General features: G+C 42.8%; 2 protein-coding genes across 6 annotated transcripts; one reads left to right on the top strand and one right to left on the bottom strand.

Moving 5' to 3' along the window:
• Positions 1-604: 604 nt before the first annotated feature.
• sf3b1 (splicing factor 3b, subunit 1) lies at positions 605-14,588 on the bottom strand. 4 transcript variants are annotated; one of them, XM_018739219.1, is made up of 26 exons: positions 14,494-14,588; positions 14,082-14,226; positions 13,004-13,176; positions 12,814-12,915; positions 12,527-12,641; positions 9,022-9,101; positions 8,722-8,910; positions 8,198-8,447; positions 7,820-8,032; positions 7,453-7,574; positions 7,143-7,340; positions 6,890-6,991; positions 6,588-6,767; positions 6,353-6,439; positions 5,825-6,095; positions 5,333-5,478; positions 4,790-4,936; positions 4,541-4,666; positions 4,107-4,328; positions 3,824-4,006; positions 3,442-3,553; positions 3,152-3,272; positions 2,927-3,058; positions 1,656-1,928; positions 1,157-1,373; positions 605-955 (listed from the first exon to the last, which is right to left on the bottom strand). In XM_018739219.1, exons 2-26 carry the CDS (start codon positions 14,107-14,109, stop codon positions 797-799), a joined length of 3,948 nt encoding a protein of 1,315 aa, XP_018594735.1. In that variant the 5' UTR covers positions 14,110-14,226; positions 14,494-14,588; the 3' UTR covers positions 605-796. The 4 variants fall into 4 exon arrangements, with proteins under 4 accessions (XP_018594735.1, XP_018594736.1, XP_018594737.1 ...); XM_018739220.1 differs by having other exon boundaries at positions 14,472-14,581; XM_018739221.1 differs by having other exon boundaries at positions 14,082-14,242; positions 14,494-14,575.
• A 39-nt stretch (positions 14,589-14,627) lies between these two features.
• Positions 14,628-20,370, top strand: coq10b (coenzyme Q10B). Of its 2 annotated transcripts, XM_018739133.1 has the most exons (6): positions 14,628-14,831; positions 15,766-15,918; positions 17,529-17,721; positions 18,280-18,381; positions 18,600-18,732; positions 19,272-20,370. In XM_018739133.1, the coding sequence occupies exons 1-6, from the start codon at positions 14,731-14,733 to the stop codon at positions 19,277-19,279; spliced, it is 690 nt and encodes a 229-aa protein (XP_018594649.1). In that variant the 5' UTR covers positions 14,628-14,730; the 3' UTR covers positions 19,280-20,370. The 2 variants fall into 2 exon arrangements, with proteins under 2 accessions (XP_018594649.1, XP_018594648.1); XM_018739132.1 differs by having other exon boundaries at positions 18,600-20,370.
• The last annotated feature ends 1,905 nt before the right edge of the window (positions 20,371-22,275 follow it).

Genomic DNA, 22,275 nt, shown 5'->3' with positions numbered 1-22,275 from the left:
ATGTGATTGACTTATTTGCTATTCCCCAGTTAACAGAAAACATTTTGTGGTGTGGAGACCACCGTCACCCTCATTCTTTGCCAGCTGATGAAAAGGGTGCAAATTATTAATTTCCACAAATGTTCACTTGCTGTGAGGATAGTAGGTTGCACCAAATGTCAAATCAAACTGGACTCACAGTAGTGTGTTTTTTTACGGTAAGGGACAGCCCCAAAGTGGCTTACCATTGCAATCCAAAAATGGGCACAGAACAAGCAAACACCAGGAGGACCTACCAACCCCCCAAGTCTGATTTGGACCCACACCTAAGCATGTAACTAAAGCAGTGCAAGGCAGTGCGATTCATTAACTGGAAAAGATAACATTTAAACAAAAAGATGCATAACAGGTTTTATACACAAACGTTTATTCTTTCAAATAAAGAAATATCTTAGAGAAATGAAGGGTGGGTCCCAGTACAGACTGCCTGAAATGCTGCTAAATACAAACAATGACAATAATATTATAGGTAAAATCCCCATCACTGACCATTTCTAAGCACAACTACTGTGACCCTCTACAATTCCCTCAGAAAAAGGAAAGAAAAAAACCGAACATGACAGGATTAAAGTTGCTCCATTTGTGTTTGTCTTTTTATTAAAAACATTTGCTGCCATTGTGATTGATTGGTCTCACTATTGGACACATACCACTAAAAAAAACAAATTCTAGCTATGTGTGAAGTCCTGCTTACTAAAAGAGGCGGAGTACACAAATGCAGACAGATTAGAAAGTGTAAGAGGAGAGAAGGACGCATCTATAGGAAGTACTCCAGCTCGTAGCGGATGTACGAATTTTTCTCGTCATTGTAGATGTGTGGGTAGTGGGCAATCAGGGCATCCTGGGAGCCAATGTAGATGGAGTTGTAGATCTTCCAGTACACATCCCGCACCTTTCGTGCTGGGTGGAAGAGACCCTGAAGGGCATAAAGAGAGTGATTAATTACATAATGATGTTAGATATGCATTGCCACAACCACTGTATCATATAGCAAGTAAGAGTTTCAACTGTCACCAACTGGTATACTGCAACAGAAGAATTACAAAGATACAATTAAAATAAATTAATACAGAAAAAATAAAGTCTCGACACCTGAATGTAAGAGACCATGATTTACCTGTAGGCAGTACTGCAGCATACGGCATGGCCCAATGGCCACCCGCAACCCCTCTAGCGCCCCCATCACAGCCTGGATGACATGTGGTGAGGTCTCAAACACATTGGGCCATACATAGTTGAGCAGATGGTTAAGGGCGTCCTCACAGCCGAAACCATACACACCAAGGGACATGTGCTGGACTACAGCACTAGCCGTCTGTCTGTGCACCAGATCCCTAGAGGGGTGGGGGGGGAGGCAAGTTTACAGTACATTAGTGCAAGACAGAATATTGATGCCAAGCACCATCATTTTTGTAAATTATGAAGTAATTTCTTTGTTGGATTTTCTAAAGAATAGCACAAGAGGGACAATGCTATTACAGTCAGGAAAAACAGTCAAACATACAAGTTTCACATCCATACCAAACAGAACTTTCAGTTATATGGGCAGAGGCAACAATCCAGTTAGGTGAGCTAGCAACAGGACGACGGCTGACTGGTTGTTGTAGTCAACTCACCTGTCCATGAGGGCATCCTCCAGCAGCGGTGTGACAGCATAGATGTAATCCTTTCCCATCTCACCAATGTACTCAAACAGGAAAGAGAGAGACTTGAGCACACCATTCTGAACATTGAGCTCAGGGACACGATACTCATTCATGAGTGCTGGCAGCACAGTGAAGGGCGAGCATGTCTCGGCCACAATGGCGATGGCAACCGTTGTACAAACGCGGTTCTGCCTCTCTTGCACCTTCAAGTTGTTCAGCAGAGTGGCCAACACATCATGGGGGCTGCAGGAGACAACATGCATCAAAGGATACCGTCAGACAAAAACAAAGTTTGATACCTTTATAGAACGCAATGGAAACTGTACCATTAACATTAACAGACCAATGGCTAAAAACATGTTTGTGTGTCAGTTCTTCAAAACAATCCATGTCAAGCATCTGGTTAAGTCAGTGCCTCAAACACAGCCTGTAACTGATCAGCATCCAGTCATTCCCTCAGCCCCTGTCAAGTAGTGTTCAAACAGAGCTCTGCGCTGGACCCCTGCTGTTCTCCATTTACACATCTTCTGATGGCCCTCTAACCTCCTCCTAGGAATTCTTCTGCCACTGCTATGCCACTCTGCCATCTGGTCTTTACCAGCAAACCTCTCCACCTGATACACACTGTTGCAGCATGAGTTTTGTGTTTGACCTACCAAAGTGTCCAATGTATCCTCCATTATCTCTCACCATTAGCTTCCTGTAACAGCCTGTATCAAATTCAGCACTGATAATGGCCTACAAAACCATCAAGGGATCTTCATATCTACAAGGGCTGATCACTCATTACATTCCAGTCACACTGCTACATCCCTCCACCATTGCCTGCTTGGTGGTCCCATGCACAGTTCTGGCTCTGATGTGTTGGAATGAGCTCACTCAGAATTGTTGAATGTCTTTTGACTCAAGAAGCGTTGTCAAAAGTCACCTCTTTTAGACTCACTTCTTCCCTGATCTCCCACGTGCATGATAAAGGTGTCTTAATGGTTTTTTTTTTTTTATAAAAACCTTATATGCAACTACTTGTAAGTCTAGTGGTTAATACAGTGGTATGTAACAAATTAACTACAAAAATCACATTTGCATCCAAATTTCTCTTCCTGTTGACTTTTTGTATTGTCCGTGGGGATGTACGTCAATATGAAAACAAGCGTCTGCTAAGTGAATTAAAGTAAATGTAAGCATCTTGTTATATTGTGAAGCAAGGCAACACTGCAAGAGTGGAAGGACAGGGAACACACCCAATGGCCTTGGCGATGTAGCCGAAGGTGTTGACGGTGGCTCTGCGGATGGCTTTCTTGTGGGCTTTCAGGAGCTCCAGGAGTTCAAAGCAGATCCTCATCCACTCCCTGGCTGACACATACTCGGCACCCCTAAGATAAGACATTGACAGCAGTCATCACCCACAGAGTAAAATATATGGACTTAAGATGTGAATGTTAAAAACCCCTTCCCAATGCACTGACCTGTCAGCAATTCTGCCCACCAAGTCGATACAATTCTCCTGCACCTTCTCGTGCCTGTTCTTCAGGATCGGCGTCAGGCGGGGTAGCAGGTCCTTGATGGGTGGGGTCATCTTGTGCATACCTATTAAAACAAATTTTCTACATGAGAATCATCTCAGTATGCTGCTATACACTGTACCAAGGTAAAGACAGCTATACTGTTGTATTCAGTGCGAGCCTGGTATATGAGGGAGATGTTCTCTATATTAGACGTTGCTTTTGATGTCTAAGATCATTGGCTGCCTTCATACCAATGACATTGACAATGGCCTTCAAGGCACCAAGGATGCTGCCCAGCACTTCAGGGTACTCCTCTCCCAGGTACTCATAGAGCACCACACCCAAGTGGCCCATTAGCTTCTCCTGTGGGAGGGAAAGAAACAAAGCAAGGGAAATGTCAAAACAGTAGACCGCTACTACACTTTGTCATTTTCTTTGTGAAAACCTGAATAAACAGAAATTGTTTAAATAAAAGCAAAGTCAGAACAATGTATCTGCATATTTGCACTCTATGAGCTCCTCAGGTCTCACAGTGCCCTTGATGTCAACAATTTCAAACTCAAAATTTACTTTCATCAAGCCAAGATGAAAAAGACAAGTGGGACAGTCTTCAATATAGAAAAACATTCTTACCTCCTGGCAGGTCTTCATGACAACAGCAGTGCGAGAGATGAGGTCAGCTGCCTGTTGACGCACCTTGGCTGATTTGTTGTTTAGACGCCACAGGACAGTACCGCAGATCTGTGGCAGATAGGGCTTCACTCGCTTGCCAAGGGCATTGACCACTGTGCCAAATCCATTCAACATCACAGAGTCCTGTAGAACCATTGAGAAAATGTCATACCACATCAGGACACAGAAATTCAAGTGAAATTCAACTGAAGAGCTGCATGTTTGCAGGTCCCTGCTGACTGACCTCAGTCGTCTGCTCCTGGAAGGCATAGAGGATGCCATCAATGAGCTGCTCCTCCAGCTTATGGTCAATGTCAGCAGCCCCCAGGTTGCCCATGATCTTCTCAATTGTCTCCATCACCATTTTCCTGTACTGCTCTGCTTCATCCTTCAGGTCATCCACAATGCGACAGATGATCTCAGCTGCACCCACTTTGTTGGCTAGCTCCACAGTGGTGTCCACCAACTGAGAGGAGCAAGGGGAAATGAGATGACATGAATCACTGTGTTTAGCATGAAAGATCAATGAAAGATCAAAGTATTTCAAAATGCACAAAAGGTTCTGTCCTTCTGAAGACAAGTCATTATACTTTAACAAAAACAAGGTCCATCTGTAGAAATCAGAAGACTTAGATCGAAGTAGGTTAATTTTAGCGCTTCTTAAAAGAAAAATTGTACCTGTCTATAGTTGCGCCTGTCTAAGGCCATTCTGTGTTGCCAGAAGTGCTTGAAAAAAGGAGGCAGGATTTCTGTCTTGATGTAGTTGGCCTCCACACCATCTGTACCACAGCATTGCTTTACCACCTGAGAAGTGAAAGACCAGGGGGTTCAGACAATGTGTATTCAAGGCATAGCAGATAATTGTATATGAAAGACAAAACTGGTACAAGCGCAACAAACAGGTGCATGCATGCACATACACCCCACCTTGAGCACAATCTTCTTCATTTCCTCATCAGGAGATTGGAACTCTCGGATGAGGATGAGCATCACCTCCCTGGTGTAGTAGTTTGCGTACTCAGCATCCATTAAGGGGATCAGGTACCCAATGGCCTTCAGGAAGGCAGCCAAACCCTGGAGAGGGAACAAAAATAGTATAACAGGTGCAAAATTGCAGAAAATTAAAACTAAAAACCTGACCGATTACCTTCTGTATAAAAGTACTATGCAGTATAGAGCAGCTTGCAGTGTAGCAGTTACAGCTGCTGCTTTTGGACCCAGAAGTTACAGGTCTGAATCCCACCTCCAGCTGTAGTACCTCTGAGCAAGGCACTTACCCTAAATGCCTCCAGTAAAATTACTCAGATGCATAAGTGGTTAAATAGTTTTAAGTCACTTTGGAGGAAAGCATCAGCTAAATGAATAAATGTAATTGTACTCCTTGTAAAGTTCCAAGATCCTTAAGAGCCCTATCTTCTCATGCAGTAATGCCTCACAAAGGCATCCTACATAGATTTGTTTCCCACCCACCTTGCCTCTGTGCTGCCGGATGCCCTTCCACAAGGGTTTGAGTACTGAGTCAAAGGACTCAATACCATAGGGTGTTGCTGCCTCAGCCAGAGCTGCAATGGCCAGGGCACTGATGGTGCGTACTTTCTGCTGCTCATCCACCAGACCTGGGAAAAGATATCGAACAATGACTCGGTAACACCAGATCTTACAAAAAAACATATAGCACAGTGAAGGAAACACAGGACTGTTGTCTTACTATGGATTACCTGGACATTAGCAGGAATTAGTAAAACAATTACAAAATGCTTACCATCCAACAGTAGTAAACGTAAAACAGCCAAAATATATACATTTTGCAGTTATTCTGCAAAAGTTATCATTGAACAAGTACTTTAAACAAATTCTTCCATTTTAGCCAAACATTTTATGTAATTTGGCAACAACATTTGGAGCACAATGTAGAGACCTGCTGGCTCAGCTAATAAAAAGCCACAGATGTGTCACGCTCACCATGCTCAATGATCTCAACCAAGCTGCGCAGGTGAGGCAAAATGGCACAGCCCATGAGGATGGCAATCTGCTGCACGATCTTGATGCCTGTGTGACGTGCCTGCCAGGACTTCTTGCTCTTGCACACAGCCTTGAGGAAGGGCAAGAGGGAGGGGATACCAAGCGCAGAGGCCACCACTGCAAAAGCACGGGCTGTTGTGTTTCTCACATATTCATCCATGTTGTCAATATCAGGCCTCATGGTGGAGATCATGGTAGCCAGGCCTGCTGCCTAGAGAGGTGATAGCCACATGGGTCAGCAAATGCCTTCATGGATCCCCAAAAATTACATGTACATAATGTGTAAGAATTAAATGCAAAAGGTGTAAAAAATATTTAGACAAAATACGGTCAAAGTTATAATATATATATATATATTAAAGTCCTCTAAGCAGTGTGACAGCCTATGATAAAATTACATGCACTAAAAGTAGAACAGCAAGTACAACTTAAATCTCTAAGATCCAGCAAAAGACAGTACACACTCACCTTAGCCAGGTTAGAGATGATCTCTCTGCCCTCCACTCTGGCATAGTAGTCTTCATCAATCAACAGGGGTTCAATAACCACCAAGATCTAAAATACATTTTAAAAAAATCAGTGCAAAACAAAACCAGATTAAGCACACGTTAGTGACATCACAAACTCTAAGTAAAGGAATTAATCTGGCCATTTGGTACCCTGACAAAACTGTACACAGTCCAAATCTTAATCCATGACCCACCTTGTGGACGTAAGGTCGAACCAAGTCATCCAGTTTGTAAAGGATGCGATCAATAACCTTGACCAACAGATGGCGTTCCTGGTCCTCCAGTGTGGGGGACATGAGCAAGGGCAGGATCTGGTTAAAGAGGGGCCCTGCCCCAAACTCCCGGGCTTTGTCGGTGATCTGACGAAGTGCAGCCTGAAAAAGCACAGACCAACATTTTTTGCCAGCCGATGGAAATGAAGATCCAATCTTAATGCTTACAAGGTACAGGAAAATGTAAAACAATGAGATACATAAAGAACAGGGATTGGGCCCACCTTCCTCATAGGTGGTGTGCCATTCTTGATCTTAAGTAAAAGCTTCATGATCTTGCGCTCTTTCTGTTCCTCAGGGCTCAGCGTAGACTCGTCAACCTCCACCTGAAACACAGATTTAGGATTTAAGAGCCATTTGGACATAAACAGACCTGTTTCAATCTTGATGTCATCTTAACTTGGAAGTCAATTAAATCAGCAATCACTATCTATACTGCATAATAGAAGGTGAAGGCAAACAGATGCCTGCTCTCACCAGAAGCTTGTCAAAGTACTGAATGTCATCTGGCTTTAGGAAGGGCAGGTTCCCAGAGGGTTGATCATTGACAGATTTCATGGTGCGATCCTCTGTCTGCATGTGAAAGCCAGTCATGCCTCCAATGGGGGTAGGGGTGGCAGTCAGCTTGCGGGCTGGAGTTCGGATGGGCACGTAACCAGCAGGGGGTGGTAGCACCTGGGGGCAAAAATGGACCAATTAATCTTTTAAAAAAAGAAAAAAAAGTGTTCCGTTTACCCAACAGAAAGAATTTAGTATTCCAGGTAAAGGCCACAGCACAGGACTATACCTTGTATCCCTCAGGAAACATTGCATCAAGCTCCTCGTCAGTGAGTGGTCGGTTCCTCTCATCAATCTCTCTTTCCCAACGCCAGGCCTGAAGCTGCTCAGGTGTCATACTCATCAAGTGACCTGGAAAGGAAAGTTTTCAGACACTTGACAAAAATACCACATATCAAGACTAAACTACAAATAAACTGCAGGGGACAGATACCATCCCTACCTACCACACCTTCATAAGAAAAAAAGAAAAATATACACCAAAAATAAGAACCTTAAGATTTGAAAACTGTCACTTAAAGTAGTTAATTGTAGTCATGGGTTCTAAAAACTACTCATCTTTCCTTCAAATTTAAGCGCAAGTCTAATTCTCATACCAGGAGTAGGGGTGGCCATGTTCATAGCTGGAGTGCCAATGGGGGTCTTTCCCGGTGTGAGAAGAGGTGTAGATGACCCCATCTGACTGGCAGGAGTCTCGTCCCACCGGGATTTCCTTTTGCTGGCGCCAGGAGTGGGGGTCTCACCCACTGATTCATCTCCTCTATCAGTGCGAGGAGTTTCAGCCCATCCGCTGCCATGGCCAGGGGTCTCTGAGTGAGTAAAGAGATCAAGGAAACAGGCGTTCCAAATGTAAACAGACTTCTTCCAGATGTCAAAACATACACAAAAAAGGGTACCAAAGTTGAGCTGTGGAGAAACATGAAATAAAGTTTTATTTAAAAAACAAGAATTGCAAAAAAATCCAGAACACATACCTCTTTCTGTTTTTGGGGTCTCATCCCAGCGGTTCTTGCGTACACTGGAGGTGGCTCCTCCGTGACCAGGTGTGGCATGCCCAGGTGTATCCCTTCCTGGGGTGGCAGCACCAGCAGGTGTGTGGCTGGGTGTGGGTTCCCACATCCGTGTGCTGGGGGTGGCCCCTGGGGTCTCACTGCCCTTGGGCCGACCGGGTGTCTCATCCCAGCGACTGTTTGAAGGAGTATGGCCAGGGGTGTGGCCTGGGGTCTGTGAAATACCAATCAGATTAGACAATGTCCTTTTACTTTCACCTTGTATTCAAAACAATCCTTCAAGTACTTACAACATTAATAGAATAGTAACAGATTTGTACAAAAAAGTCAAACTTCTCTACTAATATTAATCACATAGAACTTTGCTGTCATAAACCCTCAAAATATGCTCAGATGGCTGGAAAATCCCAGATTTTACTTTAATGTTTTCAAAAAAGAAAAAAGAACCCTGCAAAACAAAATGTGCCAGAGTTTGCAAGTTAACTCACCTCCGCTGTACCATCAGCCTGGTCCCAGCTGGAGACTTTTTTGGAGGCGACACTGCTAGGCGTCTGGTCAGCTGTTTGGTCCCAGCGGCGCTTGCGCTTGGTGGGGACAGGCTGGGATGCAGCGGCACCATTCACAGCTTTCAAGTCGCCTGCCTTGGCCTTCTCTGCCAGCTGCTGGCGGATCTCTTTCTGCAAAGAAATTACAGGTGCAAAGTGAACACATAGAAAGAAGCATACGACAAGCCTTGCAGAACAAACACAGATTAATCCCTTGTGGCCTAAATGGGGAATGGTGCATACCTCCTCTTTGGTGAGGTGCTGCTCTCTCATGACGTCCATGTATGTCCGTGCCTGAAGTTTGGGGTCTGGTGTTTTGCCTCCTGCGCGAAAAAAGCACCAACAAGAAATGGAACGGTCAGTTGAGCAGCACGTAACCCTCCCTCCCACCCTTGAAGATACACAGCAAACACAGTACAGCCACCTAGCTTCGATTTTTACCAACATCAAATTTTTATTGGGGCCCTTGCCCTTACTCAAAACTTACTGTTCAGCTGTGGTTTCTTCCATTTAAGATATATCACAAGACATTCCTACATACAATCTTAAAAACATCCTTTTAAAAACATAACTCAGGTCTAAGAACAGGCAAGTATGAGAAACAGCTGAGTTTTGCAAGAGGAGACAAGGAGAGGGGTGAAGCCATCAATGATGCTGGGGTCCTGGGCTGTGCTCTCCAGAATACGTACACTCTCTGTGCCAGGGTCCTTCTGCAGTCGACTTCAACCGGCAGAAAAGAAGCCTAGAAAATTCTCTTTACCATTAGTAACACTTTGGAAAGGGTTGTAACTCACACACAAAGCATACCACCTGTTTTTATGTTACTCAGAAAAAAAAAATCTAAATCCTCCTTGTGCTCAAACTACATATAAAAAATGTAGGATTACTTCAATTTGTATAGCTGCAGTAACTTTTTACTTTGCCATTTAAAAATAAAGGATGTATATATGTAGTTTGTGATGCAACTAACACTAAATTATAAAACCTTATTTCCCCTCTCACACAATACTACCGTCCCAACAATAGAATGCAGGACTATTTGAATGCCACATCACAGGGGCTGTATTTGTGAAGGCCTTAGTACGGGCAAAATTCACGGATGCGTAATCCAATTACGTGTAGATTCCAAAAACATGGACGGATAAATGTGATAAGTGATTAAACATTGAGGTATTTCTACATTTAGTGTCCTAAAACCTGAAAACTGGCTTGCGGTTATTATTACTGAGAATTGTTGTGGCCAGGGTGGATTTTGGAGGCTCTTATTATGCCATGACAGCCTGTCTAGCCCTAAGGGCCCCTGACAAAACTGACAGCGCACACTTTTATGTGTATTCACCATAACCTACACAGGACGTGTTGCTGCACTCTTAAGAGAATGCAGACAGGACTGGCATAGCAGTACTGCTGTAGGAGAGAAATTAAGGACAGTTAGTATGAGCCTGTGGAATTGTAGTACACAGATTTTGCTTGATATATTCCCATTTTAAAATTGACCTAAAATGGAAATATATTTACACACAACTTCGTTTGTTTAAAAAAAAAAAAAAAAATCTGCATTAATCTGACTACATGCAGTTATGATACAGCCCAAATGTATACTTCCTGAAACTCAGTGAAGACCCTAAACACAACTGACCAGCGAGCCACAACATGTAGCATCTGGTCTTAGTGTCGAGTATAGGAGTGGCAGCCAAACACACCACACGAGGCTGCCTTTCAAAAGCAGAGAATACAGGGTGAAATGCTCTGTGCTAGTCAAAAAAATGCGTTGTTGGGAAATAACGAGGGAGGTCTCATAATGGACTTTTAGGATACCCCAATACAATTCAGAAATACTAGACAATCTTGGGAATTAAGACTTCTGAAAACTAGGTGTCTCTAGGTTGGCCTCACAATACAACAGAGGTCATTGTAGACAAACATCCTGCAGATCCTTGGGCTTGTTTGCAATGGCTGGGAAAGACATCTTATTAAAGATGTCTAAAAGGCCACCTTTCAGAACTACTGAATTATCACTTTTGTAGCAGTTTAAGTTTTCCCCACTCATATTCCAAGTCTCCAGTCATTGCCTCTACATATTTAGAAAACATGAACCCCAACAACTGCCTGAGGTGTTTATAGGAAGCTGCAAGATTGTCATATAATCAATGAAATAAATGGGCTTTATGCAAAACATTTCTCGAGCAAACTGGAAGAACTAGTAATTGAGAACCCCCACCCTGTGCTACTGTCACAGTACTGACTACAGTTTGACTGGATAAAAGATTAGGCTGGTCCAGAGCAGGACCAAACACTCAATGGGTTTTTATATATTAAAAAAGAAAATTCTTTAAAAAAAAAAAATTCTGGCAATGAAGTTCCTACATTTTCCCTTTGAGAAGAGAAAGCTATTTATGCCACTTCTCATGCCTGAGATTTATTTTCTGCTGCACCAGTGCCTTTGGCCACTAAAACTGCACAGCTCCCTTAATGCTAAATGGAGCAGAGCAGGTACCTAGCTTAAGAGAACTTGTTTGAGGTGTGGCCCCAAGGCTCTGTCAACTTCATAAAGGGAAACTGCCTTTTTGTCTGCATTCCACACAGCTACATTTTACAACCTGGCACTCCACTCCCATACCAACCCCAGAAACTATACGACAGACATCGTTTATAGAGCCAACAGGGAGTAACTGACCATAGTCCCCTACAATACTTTTATGGATGTTCTGAACAAGAATGTTTTGAGACATCGCATATGTCAACAAGCGGAAGAGGCATATGGAGCCAATCAGTACACCAAGTCAACATATTTACATGCAGTCTTGTAACAGCCTGGCACATACGTAAGGAGAGGCCACCCCCCACCCCTTCCCACCGAACTTCGAACGTGACCGGGGCAGGTGAATTACTCCCCGAGGCAGACAGCCAAAACAATGAACGAATTACACAGCCAACCTTATTGTTCCATGCCCTTTAATACTTACAAGTAAACATAGAGAGATTAAGTTTTCACTTATGTTTCCACATTTTAAGGGGGGATAGATAAGGCCACACAAGACCATTAACCCTTTGAGGCACAGACAGCCTTCTTGCACCCCACATCTTGTTTGGTACACTGCCCTATAACACAGTAACACCAAATTTACCTCCCTCTAAAGAAGATAACCCTCTGCATCCAAACACAGCTTTGACTAAAATACTTTATGAAAAATAAAGCATGGTTTTTAACAGTATAACCCCCTCAAATTAGCTGGTGATGCACAAGTTTTTTCTAGTGTTTGATCACTGTAGTTAAGAATGCAGCAGTACCCAAGAAGGTATGCAAGCTGATTTTCAAATGTTCTGAGATTGGGCAGATTCAGAACATTCAACAGTGCCAACGGCAGCTTAAACAAATGGAGTAAAGTGACAGCTAACATGTGAAATAAATACAATAAATAGCAGACTTGCTGACAGGTTTGGCCAGAGGTTCATTCACCTCAATGTAACATTTACAGCAAGTTTTGAAAATTAAAAAAAAGAAAAAAAAATAGCTGCATCTAACCAAAACCACACACACACACAAAATGGCCTCAGAGACACCAAGCACTGACAAAAATTTGAAAACTGTGCTGGGGATGTAAGATGACCAGCGGTGCTCAAAGGATTAAAAGCCATAGGGGCAGAATCAGCAGCATGTACCCCGAGACAAGTAAACGACAGAGTAATGTTTGGGACAGAAGGAGGGGAGACTGTTAGTGGGAGGGAACAGCTGGGCGGAATTTACCATCTGCAAATGGGTCAAGGCGCTCCGGGGAGATGATCATCTGTCGACGTCGGGCTTTGTACTCATCCTCTCGGTCTGCAATCTTCTGGGGCCGGTGCTCAGCGAAGGGGTCATACTGAAGCAAAAAAAAAAAAAAAAAAATTTGTTCAGGAGGGTAGGAACTGATTTGTTTTTGACAGCCTCTACAGTGAACAAAAACTTGATATTTACAAGAAAAAAAAAAAAAAAAAGTGTTGTGAAAAACCATCAGACCAAACAGATAAACGGTTCAGTTTAAATTTACTGACCTGTTCATCAGATTGTGGGATGGCATTAAGAATAGCCACCGGAGCATGATATCCAGGTTTCTTCTGTCCCAACAGACTGGTGGAGGAGTCATCCTCATCATCCTAGAAAGAAAAGTTATATGGTTAAATAAAACATTTTTCTGTCATGTCCTCCAAAAGTGTACTTTTAATGGTTTTTCAGGGCACATACATCTTCTTGCTCATTTGCAGCAATAGAGGTGACGTATCCAGCAAATCGGCTATCACTGCCGCCGTAGATTTCCTGGTCGTAGTACCCTGTTGAGTCCAAACCCACACCCTGGTCGCCTTCCTCCCGCAGGGCAGCCTTCATACCCTGGATTTCCAGGATCTGAGCCTCAATGTCTGGAAAAAACAAGAGTTTGCACACATTTACTATTTGAGTATTTTTGGAAATGTGTGTCAGATGAGCTGCTCTTCGTGAACTGTTCCTCAGTGGAATATATGTGTATATATGTAAATACATAATGTGTGTGTAGTTTTATGTAACAGAATGAGTATTACGTAACAGCAGTCTATATAGACACAGCTGAAGGTGCATGTTCCCTGTATCCTATGTGTAAATATGCATATATCTGTTTTTCTCTTTTTTGTCATCTGTGAGCAATGCATGTGTTCTCATTACATTTTTGACAAGGTTTTTTTTGGCATTTCTGCTTAGGGGAACTGCTTTTTCCCCCCACTTGTTATGAGCAGCTTGACTTGAGCAACGTTTGGTTCACAAAGTGACTTTACTTAACACTCAACTATCATGAATTTCGTGAGAAAAACACTGTCTTCTGAAGGGGGGGAACAAGTTGAGATCAGAGAATCGTGCAGAATCAATGTAACGATGTGCCCCAGCGGCTTATTTTAAACTGAACGCGTCGCGTCCGGCATCCATTTTCAGTCCTGACGAGTACAACAACAACTCTAATCGCAAAACAGAAGGATGGCAATAAATACTATTTTTTTCCCGACAAAAACGTTGCATATGAATTCTTCAGAAATTCATTGACTTTATTTTCCCCACAATTAGTGATCACAAGGCATAAAAACTGCGATGCTTAAAAGGCGATGGAGATTCGACTCGGCCGCCATTATCTCTCCGACCTCGTCGTCGATCTTCAGTTTCGACCTCAAAACAAACGTGCTGCGCAATACTTCAGTAGACGCTCAAAATACTAATAGGAGTGCATACTGATGACTGTGTTGACTGTATTTCAAACCGTATCGCTTGTAATCATATAGTAATGACATTATTGCCTTACCTTCGTGTGTTTTGGCTATCTTCGCCATTTTCGTGCCGTGGTCGTTAGAGTGTGGCGGAAGGCCGAGATGCTGCACTTCCGTCGGAGCCCGTCGATCAAAGTGCGCCTGCGCTCCCCGTCAGTCTGCGCCCACTTCCGCGTTTTTCTATCAAACAATTAAACTGACAATTCGTGATACTATTTTCGAAAGCCTCTGTAAGCAGACAGAAGAAATACCCTTAAATAGTAATAGTGTATCTTTGTTCGGCGCATTCAAGAAATTGAAGGTGCATTTTCTACACATTACGTCACAAAGGGAAACATGTTAGACTGTAAACCATTAACATTTTTCTATCTTGTTTCGTTTTAATACTTCTCACCCAATAAAAACAGTATAAAATTCGACATAACTCTTTCCAAAGCAGAATATAACCTTTAATGAGCTCCGTAAATAGTAAGACGAACACAACCCTCCATCTCGTGACTAGACTGCGCGCGCATCCATACTATAGACACTTTGAGACGCGTTGCCGGTGACGTTTGATGACGTACGTACAAGTGAGCCAATGGTGAGACGCGGAGCTCACGCCCTGCACACATCACATGACTGAGAAGAAGTGTGTTTCTCTCAAAAGCTTTGAACTTTGGTGGAGAAAAGCATCTGCAGACGATGGCGAGAGGTAGTCGCAGTCTAAGAAAAGTAGTGGCTCAATGTATCAATCAGTTACCGGTTGTAACCACCCGAGAGGCCCCTCGAAGAAACGCTATAAGGTAAGGCTGTTGAGCCTGAGGTTGTCCCGTGCCGTTCTGAGACTGTCTAGAGCTAGACTATTCATTTCATCATGTTTCTCTGAGCAATTGCACATCTGTCTGTGTTCCTGTTTTTATTTTTTTTTTTTATAGACGAGCGCACATGGCGGACATCCACTGTGTTTACCACAGTTACAAAAATACAATAGTTCCCAATCGAACCCTCGGCCTTATGTAACTGCATACTCTGCCACTGGGAGTACTTTGGGACAGCTGGTACCGTCGTAGCGCTACTTCCTTGGACCCAAAGGTCACGGGTTTGATCCCTACCTCTGGCTGTAGTACCCTTGAGCAAGGTACTTACCCTAAAATTGCTTAAGTAAAATTATCCAGTTGTATGGGTAAATAATTGTAACCTTAAAAAGTTCCTTCCAAAGTGTGAGCTAAAAATGATTAAATGTGAATGTATGTACTAGTTGTTCTGGTGATGGTTTCAGGGAAATGCTCTTCCTGAGGTGGTAAAGTGGCCAAGAGTCTATTGCTTCACTCACCTTGAGAGCATGAAAGCAACAAAAAAAACAGCTCTTTTATCTCTAATGGATTCTGTAGTTTGAGTAACTATTTGTTGCTGGATAAACTAAGGATGTAACAAAGAGTTTTCTGCTGCACATTTTCTACTGAAGGTCTCTGATTGTTGGAGTTTGAAACATTTAGTTTGTCAAGTATAGCGTGCTGTGCTTTTCACACCGGTGTCCTCTGAGTGAATGGGGGGGCATGTTTATCAGTTCAAAATATATAGTAGCCAGTAGTGGCATAAAGAGTAGGTATTCTGTCTGGTTAATGGCAAATTTAATATTAATCTGTGCAGTGGTGCATTGTGGGATGTTGAGGGGTCTTTGGTCACAGTTTCTATGCCTGGGGTGTTCTTTGATGTGCCTCTTCCTCTTTACTCCAGGTATATGTCCTCTGCTGGAATCCTGATGACCCGGAGTCTGCCGCGTCTGGGGGTGAAGCCCAGGCCCCCTATGCTGGCCCCTGCCTGCAGCTTCTTCAGCCTGGCAGACTCCCTCAACAGGCGAAAGGAATACTCTGAACGGCGGATCATTGGGTGGGTTCGCGACCCTGGGCAGTGCCTGCGCTCAGCTTGGCACTGTGTACACTCTGTACTTAATGGAATAGCTGCCAACCTCATGTCTCTGTCTATATTTAGCATGATCTGAAGTCAGAAACGTGGCACAACGTCAACTAATACCAAGGTGAATATAATGTCATTAGCTCAGGGATTTCTGTGTTTAGGAGGAAATTGGGTATGGATCCAATGTAGTTGAGTATTGAACCCCAGTTTAATTATGTTGTTTATGTGCTCCACCACTTGTAGCCTACATTTAGACTGATTTACTATAGTTGAATCCATTCTCCTTTAAATTATTAGGGTCAAGTTACTCCAACCTTGGTTGAGGATGTGATTCCTTGTTTGCTCTGTGAATTGATAATCTTTTTATTCTAATGTACTGTTTTTTTCTGATTTCTGTTTTGTCTGTTGTGTGTTTAATATGTTTAATTCATGGTGGCTAAAGACAAAAGTTCCTACCTGTTCTTCAGTGTGTTGCTTAAAATGTGTGATGACCTATAATGCATAGGGGTCTTTTGAATTAGTGAAGTACATGGGTTGATGGGGAACCTGTCATAAAACCCAGAAAAAGAAACTGAGATGAGGATTTTGTATTGGCTTCTAGTTGTAGTTCCTGTCTGCATTTCAGCTGCCTTTACCAAGTTGCAGCTCCTTTTTTTTTTTTTTTTTTTTTTTTTTTGCAATGGTGAGCGCATCCCGCACTTTGTAACTCTAAGAGGGTTGCAACTGTAACGTCATTTAGCACATCATTTGTAACCCAACTAGAAATTGAGATGTTGGGGGTCACAGATTTCCAGATATGAAATATTTACTGAAACCGAATATGAGTGAAGACTCGGCATATTGTACAACAGTTGAAATTCATAGTGACGCTGCAGAAGTCCTGGGGTTCGAGCCCTGCTTGGGGTGCCTTGCAACAGACTGGCATCCCATCCGGGGTGTGTCCCCTTCCCCTCCGGCCTCGTGCCCTGTGTTGCCAGGTAAGGGTCCGGCTTGCCGCGACCCCGCTTGGTACAAGAGGTTGTTGATGTTGGTTGGTATTATGTAGCAGAATAATGAATTGATCTAATTTGATGAGCTGGCACAAGTACTGTAACTGTACATTCCGACATGGCAGCTGCCAGTGAGAGTGCAGATCAGTGAGCAACATCTCGTTTCTGAAACCATAGACAGGATTTTAAAAAAAATTGCAGATTTCTCTCAGAAAGAAAAAAGAAGTGGATCTCCCTTAGAGCTTACGGAGCATGGTGAAATTGTGCAGGACAATACCTATATATCCTTTCTTAATATCTGCTTGTCCTACTGGATGGTCATGGTGGTCTGGAGGCACGGTATCCCATGGATGGGATGCTAATCCATTGCAAGGTAATCTTGCACACAGTTAACTATTTACACTTATACATACAGAAAAGGTCTTAAGTGGTTGAGGTGTTTGTGTTATGCTGATGTTGGAAGGTGTTTACCATGAAGCAATGCAGGAAAACTGGTTGGCTTGTCTTCATCTATTGATTATTGAAACGAGGCCTGCTGACTCCTCCTGTTTACCTGATCTCTGTGTGACTATGCATTCCACTTTGTGCCTACAGGTACTCCATGCAAGAGATGTATGATGTAGTGGCGAGCGTGGAGAACTACCTCCATTTTGTGCCGTGGTGTAAGCGGTCAGATGTGATATTCCGTCGCTCAGGCTTCTGCAAAGCCAAGTTGGAAGTGGGCTTCCCTCCAGTAGTGGAGAGGTACACATCGCTAGTCACCACTGTGCGCCCACATCTGGTTAAGGTAAGGCATCATCTGGACACCTAATAAACACTCTTTGTGCTCATGCTGTACACTAAGCCCACTGACTAGCCTTCTCAGCAACTTCACTGGAGCAGTGCAGGTCAGAACCCTTTTTTAGCCAACCTTAGCAAGCCGGTATTTTGAATACTAGACTCCACCAGGGAGAACGTAACTGTTTTAGCCAGAAACTCTGTAACACTTAGCTCTACTGTTCTTACATGTACCGTCCACTCGCCTCCCCCTGCTTCTGCCTAATATTGATGAACATTTAATAAACTAATGTTTCCAGTGTAGAGGGTGCGGTGGCACAGTGGGTTGGACCACTGTCCTGCTCTCCGGTGGGTCTGGGGTTCGAGTCCCGCTTGGGGTGCCTTGCGACGGACTGGCGTCCCGTCCTGGGTGTGTCCCCTCCCCCTCCGGCCTTACGCCCTGAGTTGCCGGGTTAGGCTCCGGTTCCCCGCGACCCTGTCTGGAACAAGCGGTTCTGAAGATGTGTGTGTGTGTGTTTCCAGTGTTTTGTTTTTCATTTTTTCTCCCCCTCCATATCTGTCTTCACAGGCTTCTTGCTCAGATGGTAAATTGTTCAACCATTTAGAGACAGTGTGGCGCTTTAGCCCTGGAATCCCAGGCTACCCTCGCACCTGTACCCTGGATTTTGCTGTAAGTATTGAGGACCTTTGCCTTTGAGTCTGGGAAGCAGGGTACATGGATGCATGCATGTGTCAGGTTGATAGTGAATGCTATTTTCTACTTCTTCGTTTGATTTGATTTCATGAATGAATGATTCATTGAAGTGTTTAAGGAAACCATACCTCCAAATAAGAGATCTGTGTGTTCCTCTTTACCACTATCAGTGACATCTTGGTATCTCCCCCCAGATCTCGTTTGAGTTCCGTTCTTTGCTGCACTCCCAGTTGGCCACAGTCTTCTTCGATGAGGTTGTCAAGCAGATGGTGTCGGCCTTTGAGCGACGGGCTTGCTTGCTGTATGGGGAGGAAACCTGCATTCCTCGTGAGCTGATGTTCCATGAGGTCCACCAAACGTAGCTTTCAACTGTCCGAAAGACAGCAGTACAATGACCTTCTACATGTCAGGGTACAGGGGAACTCTAGGGCTCAAAAACCACTACACTCTTTAGGGCAGTTAAATTTTTCTTATTTTTATCTCTCCCTGGTACACCAGTGGGGTTATGTCATTTTTAGATTTTCCTGAACACATGCTACCCCTAAAGTCCCTAATTTTAGTTAGATGCTCCCCACACACACACACACGCGCCACCCCAAAAAACTATGTACTGTTATCCTCAATCCCAGCCTGCAACACATGGATCAGGCTGGACTGTCTCTGCCTTAATGGTGGACCTCAAGGGCTATTAGTGGTTACAAGAACTTTATCACAGGGTTCATATAAGTTGTGATCGTCTGCATGTGGCGAAAGAAGCTATTTTGCAATATTTTGAGGATGAACCCAGGGTAAATGAGAATGTGCTGCTCACAGCTCACACCTCATGCTGTTATAATGAACAATAATACAATGAACTTGTTCTACAGTTAAATAGAGGCTGTAAGGACTGAACATCCCAGTGTGCCCAGCAGAATGGAAGTGTATATGAAGACAAGAAAAGCATCCTCTGCAGTGGCTGACACAATTCCCCATCTGCAGTGCTTTTCATGTGAATGAAAACAGCATGTGGTGCCTGCAGCTGCAGAACGTTCAACCAAAGTATTACATGTCAGTGCATTTCAGTTGTGGTCTGTAACTGTAACTGAGCACCTCGGCTGTCCCACATTGTTTTGGGAATGAGGGAATTTAGTTAAGGAATTTGGTAACGATCCTGCCTGGTATGCCAAGAGATTGATTATGAAATGTGCAATATCATTTTTAAGCTGTTACTACTGCAAATGTATTCTCCAAATAATGTATTAAAAAAAAGGCTGTAGAAAGCATATTTTCATAGTAGGTTTGTAAAGAGGAAAATAATACTCTCTTCCAGTTCAGAAACCAGGTGCCTTCTGTTTCTTATTTTGTATGTATATTATATCATACTGCTTGGGTATTTATTCGGTTTCACAAATGTGCACATACCAGTTTAAGAGCTCGGATGAGGTATTGAGATTTCGTTTTATTTTTTTTCTTACTATTTCTATAGATTTCTAGTGCATGTTTGTGTTTTAACTGGTGTTTTTGTTATGGGTTGTATTGAGTTGGAAGACTCAATTTTTTGTTTATTAAAAAAATTGTCTGGAATTGTGGTCTTTTGCCAAACTGGGACACTTTTGCATATTTTGACCAAGACTACTTTTGTCAAGTGATGCTGTGAACTTTTTCGATCAAGTGTCCACCAGTAAGTCAAGAATTTCCCTTTAAGTTAGTGATGTCCCCCCCACTCAAAAATCAAAGCCACACTACTTTTTTTTTTTTTTTTGTAAATAGTATGGCAGTGGGTAGTGGTGGTGTTTAACACCCCATGGGCTGGGGGTTTCAATCCGGCTTCGTCTCTGTGGAGTATCTCCCTATGTTCGTCTGGACTTCCCCTGGTTATTTTATTGATACTCTCCCCAGCCTATGGTAAATGATGTGTGTGGTGATTTCAGTTACTTAGCCTTAAACTAGTTGTTACTACACTTTTGAAAAACAGTATATATGTTGCAACCCTTAATGTTTTTTATTTATTTTATTTTTTAAAATTTAAAAATAAAAATGTTAAACCAAACATTGTTTCACTACAAATCTCATTACCTTATTGCATCTGGATTTAAAATGTTTATAATCAAATGTGTTTTTTTTAATAGCTGTTTAAGTACAGGGGTAAGAAAGTATGTGAACCGTTTGAAAATTCCTGCATTCATGTATAAATTTCTTAAAATCTGAGTTGATGTTAATCTAAGTTTACAAACACAATCTGTTTTAACTAATAACTTAAGTTATTGTATGGTTCTTGTAAATATTCACAGTATAGGTTGGAAAAAGTATGTGAAACCCTAGGCTAATGACTTCAACAGAAGCTAATTAGAGCTGCATATTGGCAAACTGGGTGTCTAATTAATGAAATGAGATTGGAGGTGGGGTTTAGAGCTACTTCTAAAAAGCACTCAAACATTTTGAGTTTGCTATTCACAAAAAGCATCTGTTGATGTGAACCATGCCTCACAAAAAAAAGCTCTCAGAAGACCTGCGATCAAGAATTGTGTTGCATAAAGATAGAAAGGGTTGCAAAGTTATCTCAAAGAGCTTAGATATTCATCTGTCCACTGTTAGACAAATTGTCTGAAATGGAGATGATTTAGTACTGTGGCTACTCTCCCTAGAAGTGGCTGTCCAGCCAAGTTGACTTAAAGGACACACTGCACAAATCTCAATGAGGTAAAAAAAAAAAAAGAACTGTAGTGACAGCTAAAGACTTGAAGAAATCATTGGAACTGGTTAATGTCTCTTTTCATGACTCCGCTATACGGAAACATCGAACAGGCGTGTGTGTCTGTGGCAGGACAGCATGAAGAAAGCCGTTGTTTCCCAAAAAAAAAAATGCTGCGCGCCTTACGTTTGCTAAAGGCCGCCTTGACACTCCACAACGCTACTGGAAAAATGTTTTGTGGACTGAAGAAACTTAAGGCTGAGTTGTTTGGGAAGAACATGCAGCACTATGTATGGCTTTAAAAGGGCATCACATACTCACATGAAAACATCATCCCAAAGGTTAAGTATGGTGGATGGAGCATCGTGATTTGGGTCTGCTTTGGAGCCTGGACCACTTGCCATCATTGAGGGAAAATGAATTCCCAAGTTTGTCAACATATAATACTTATATTTAGGGTGGCTGTGTGCCAGCTGAAGCTCAGTAGAAGTTGGTTGATGCAGCAGGACAACGATCCTAAACATCAAAGTAAATCCACTACAGAATGGCTTCAAAAAAACTAGAACCAGCTTTTGGAGTGGCCCAGTTAGAGCCCAGACCTTAACCCCATAGAGATGCTGTGGAATGACCTGAAGAGAGCTGTTCACACCAGACATCCTAAGAATACGGCTGAGCTGAAGCAGTTCTGTAAGGAAGAGTGGTCCAAAAATCCTCCTGAACGCTGTGCAGGTTGAATCCTCAGCTACCAGAAACACTTGTTTGACGTTATTGCTGCCAAAGGAGGATCAGCCAGCTACTAAATCCAGGTGTTCATTTACTTCTTCCACAGCACTGAATGTTTAATGGGATGTGTTCAATCAAGCCATGAAAGATAATTGTGTTTGTCTATATTTCTGATTTGATGGAAATCATATTTTTTGACACAGAAAACCAACTAATTCCAAAGGCTTCACATACTTTTTCTTGTCACTGTACTTGTAAAAGACAATATTTTTGATTCGCCCATTATATCTCTTAACATTATAGATGGTGACAAGGCGAGTTAAACATTTTCCAAAATTGTGCCTAAAAATATTTCTCGTGGTAACTACTACTTTATCAGGAATTTTGAAACAGGTTTGGAAGAGCTCTGTAAATGTGCTCAAGTCTTCTTTGGCTTGTTGAGTAAGGGTCTGACCACAGCCTCTTCAAGAATGTGG

Source organism: Scleropages formosus, chromosome 1 (genome assembly GCF_900964775.1).
Source record: "Scleropages formosus chromosome 1, fSclFor1.1, whole genome shotgun sequence".
Taxonomy (NCBI): Eukaryota; Metazoa; Chordata; class Actinopteri; order Osteoglossiformes; family Osteoglossidae; genus Scleropages; species Scleropages formosus.
The sequence above is the reverse complement of the archived record's forward strand: the minus strand, read 5'-3'. Positions and strand labels throughout refer to the sequence as shown.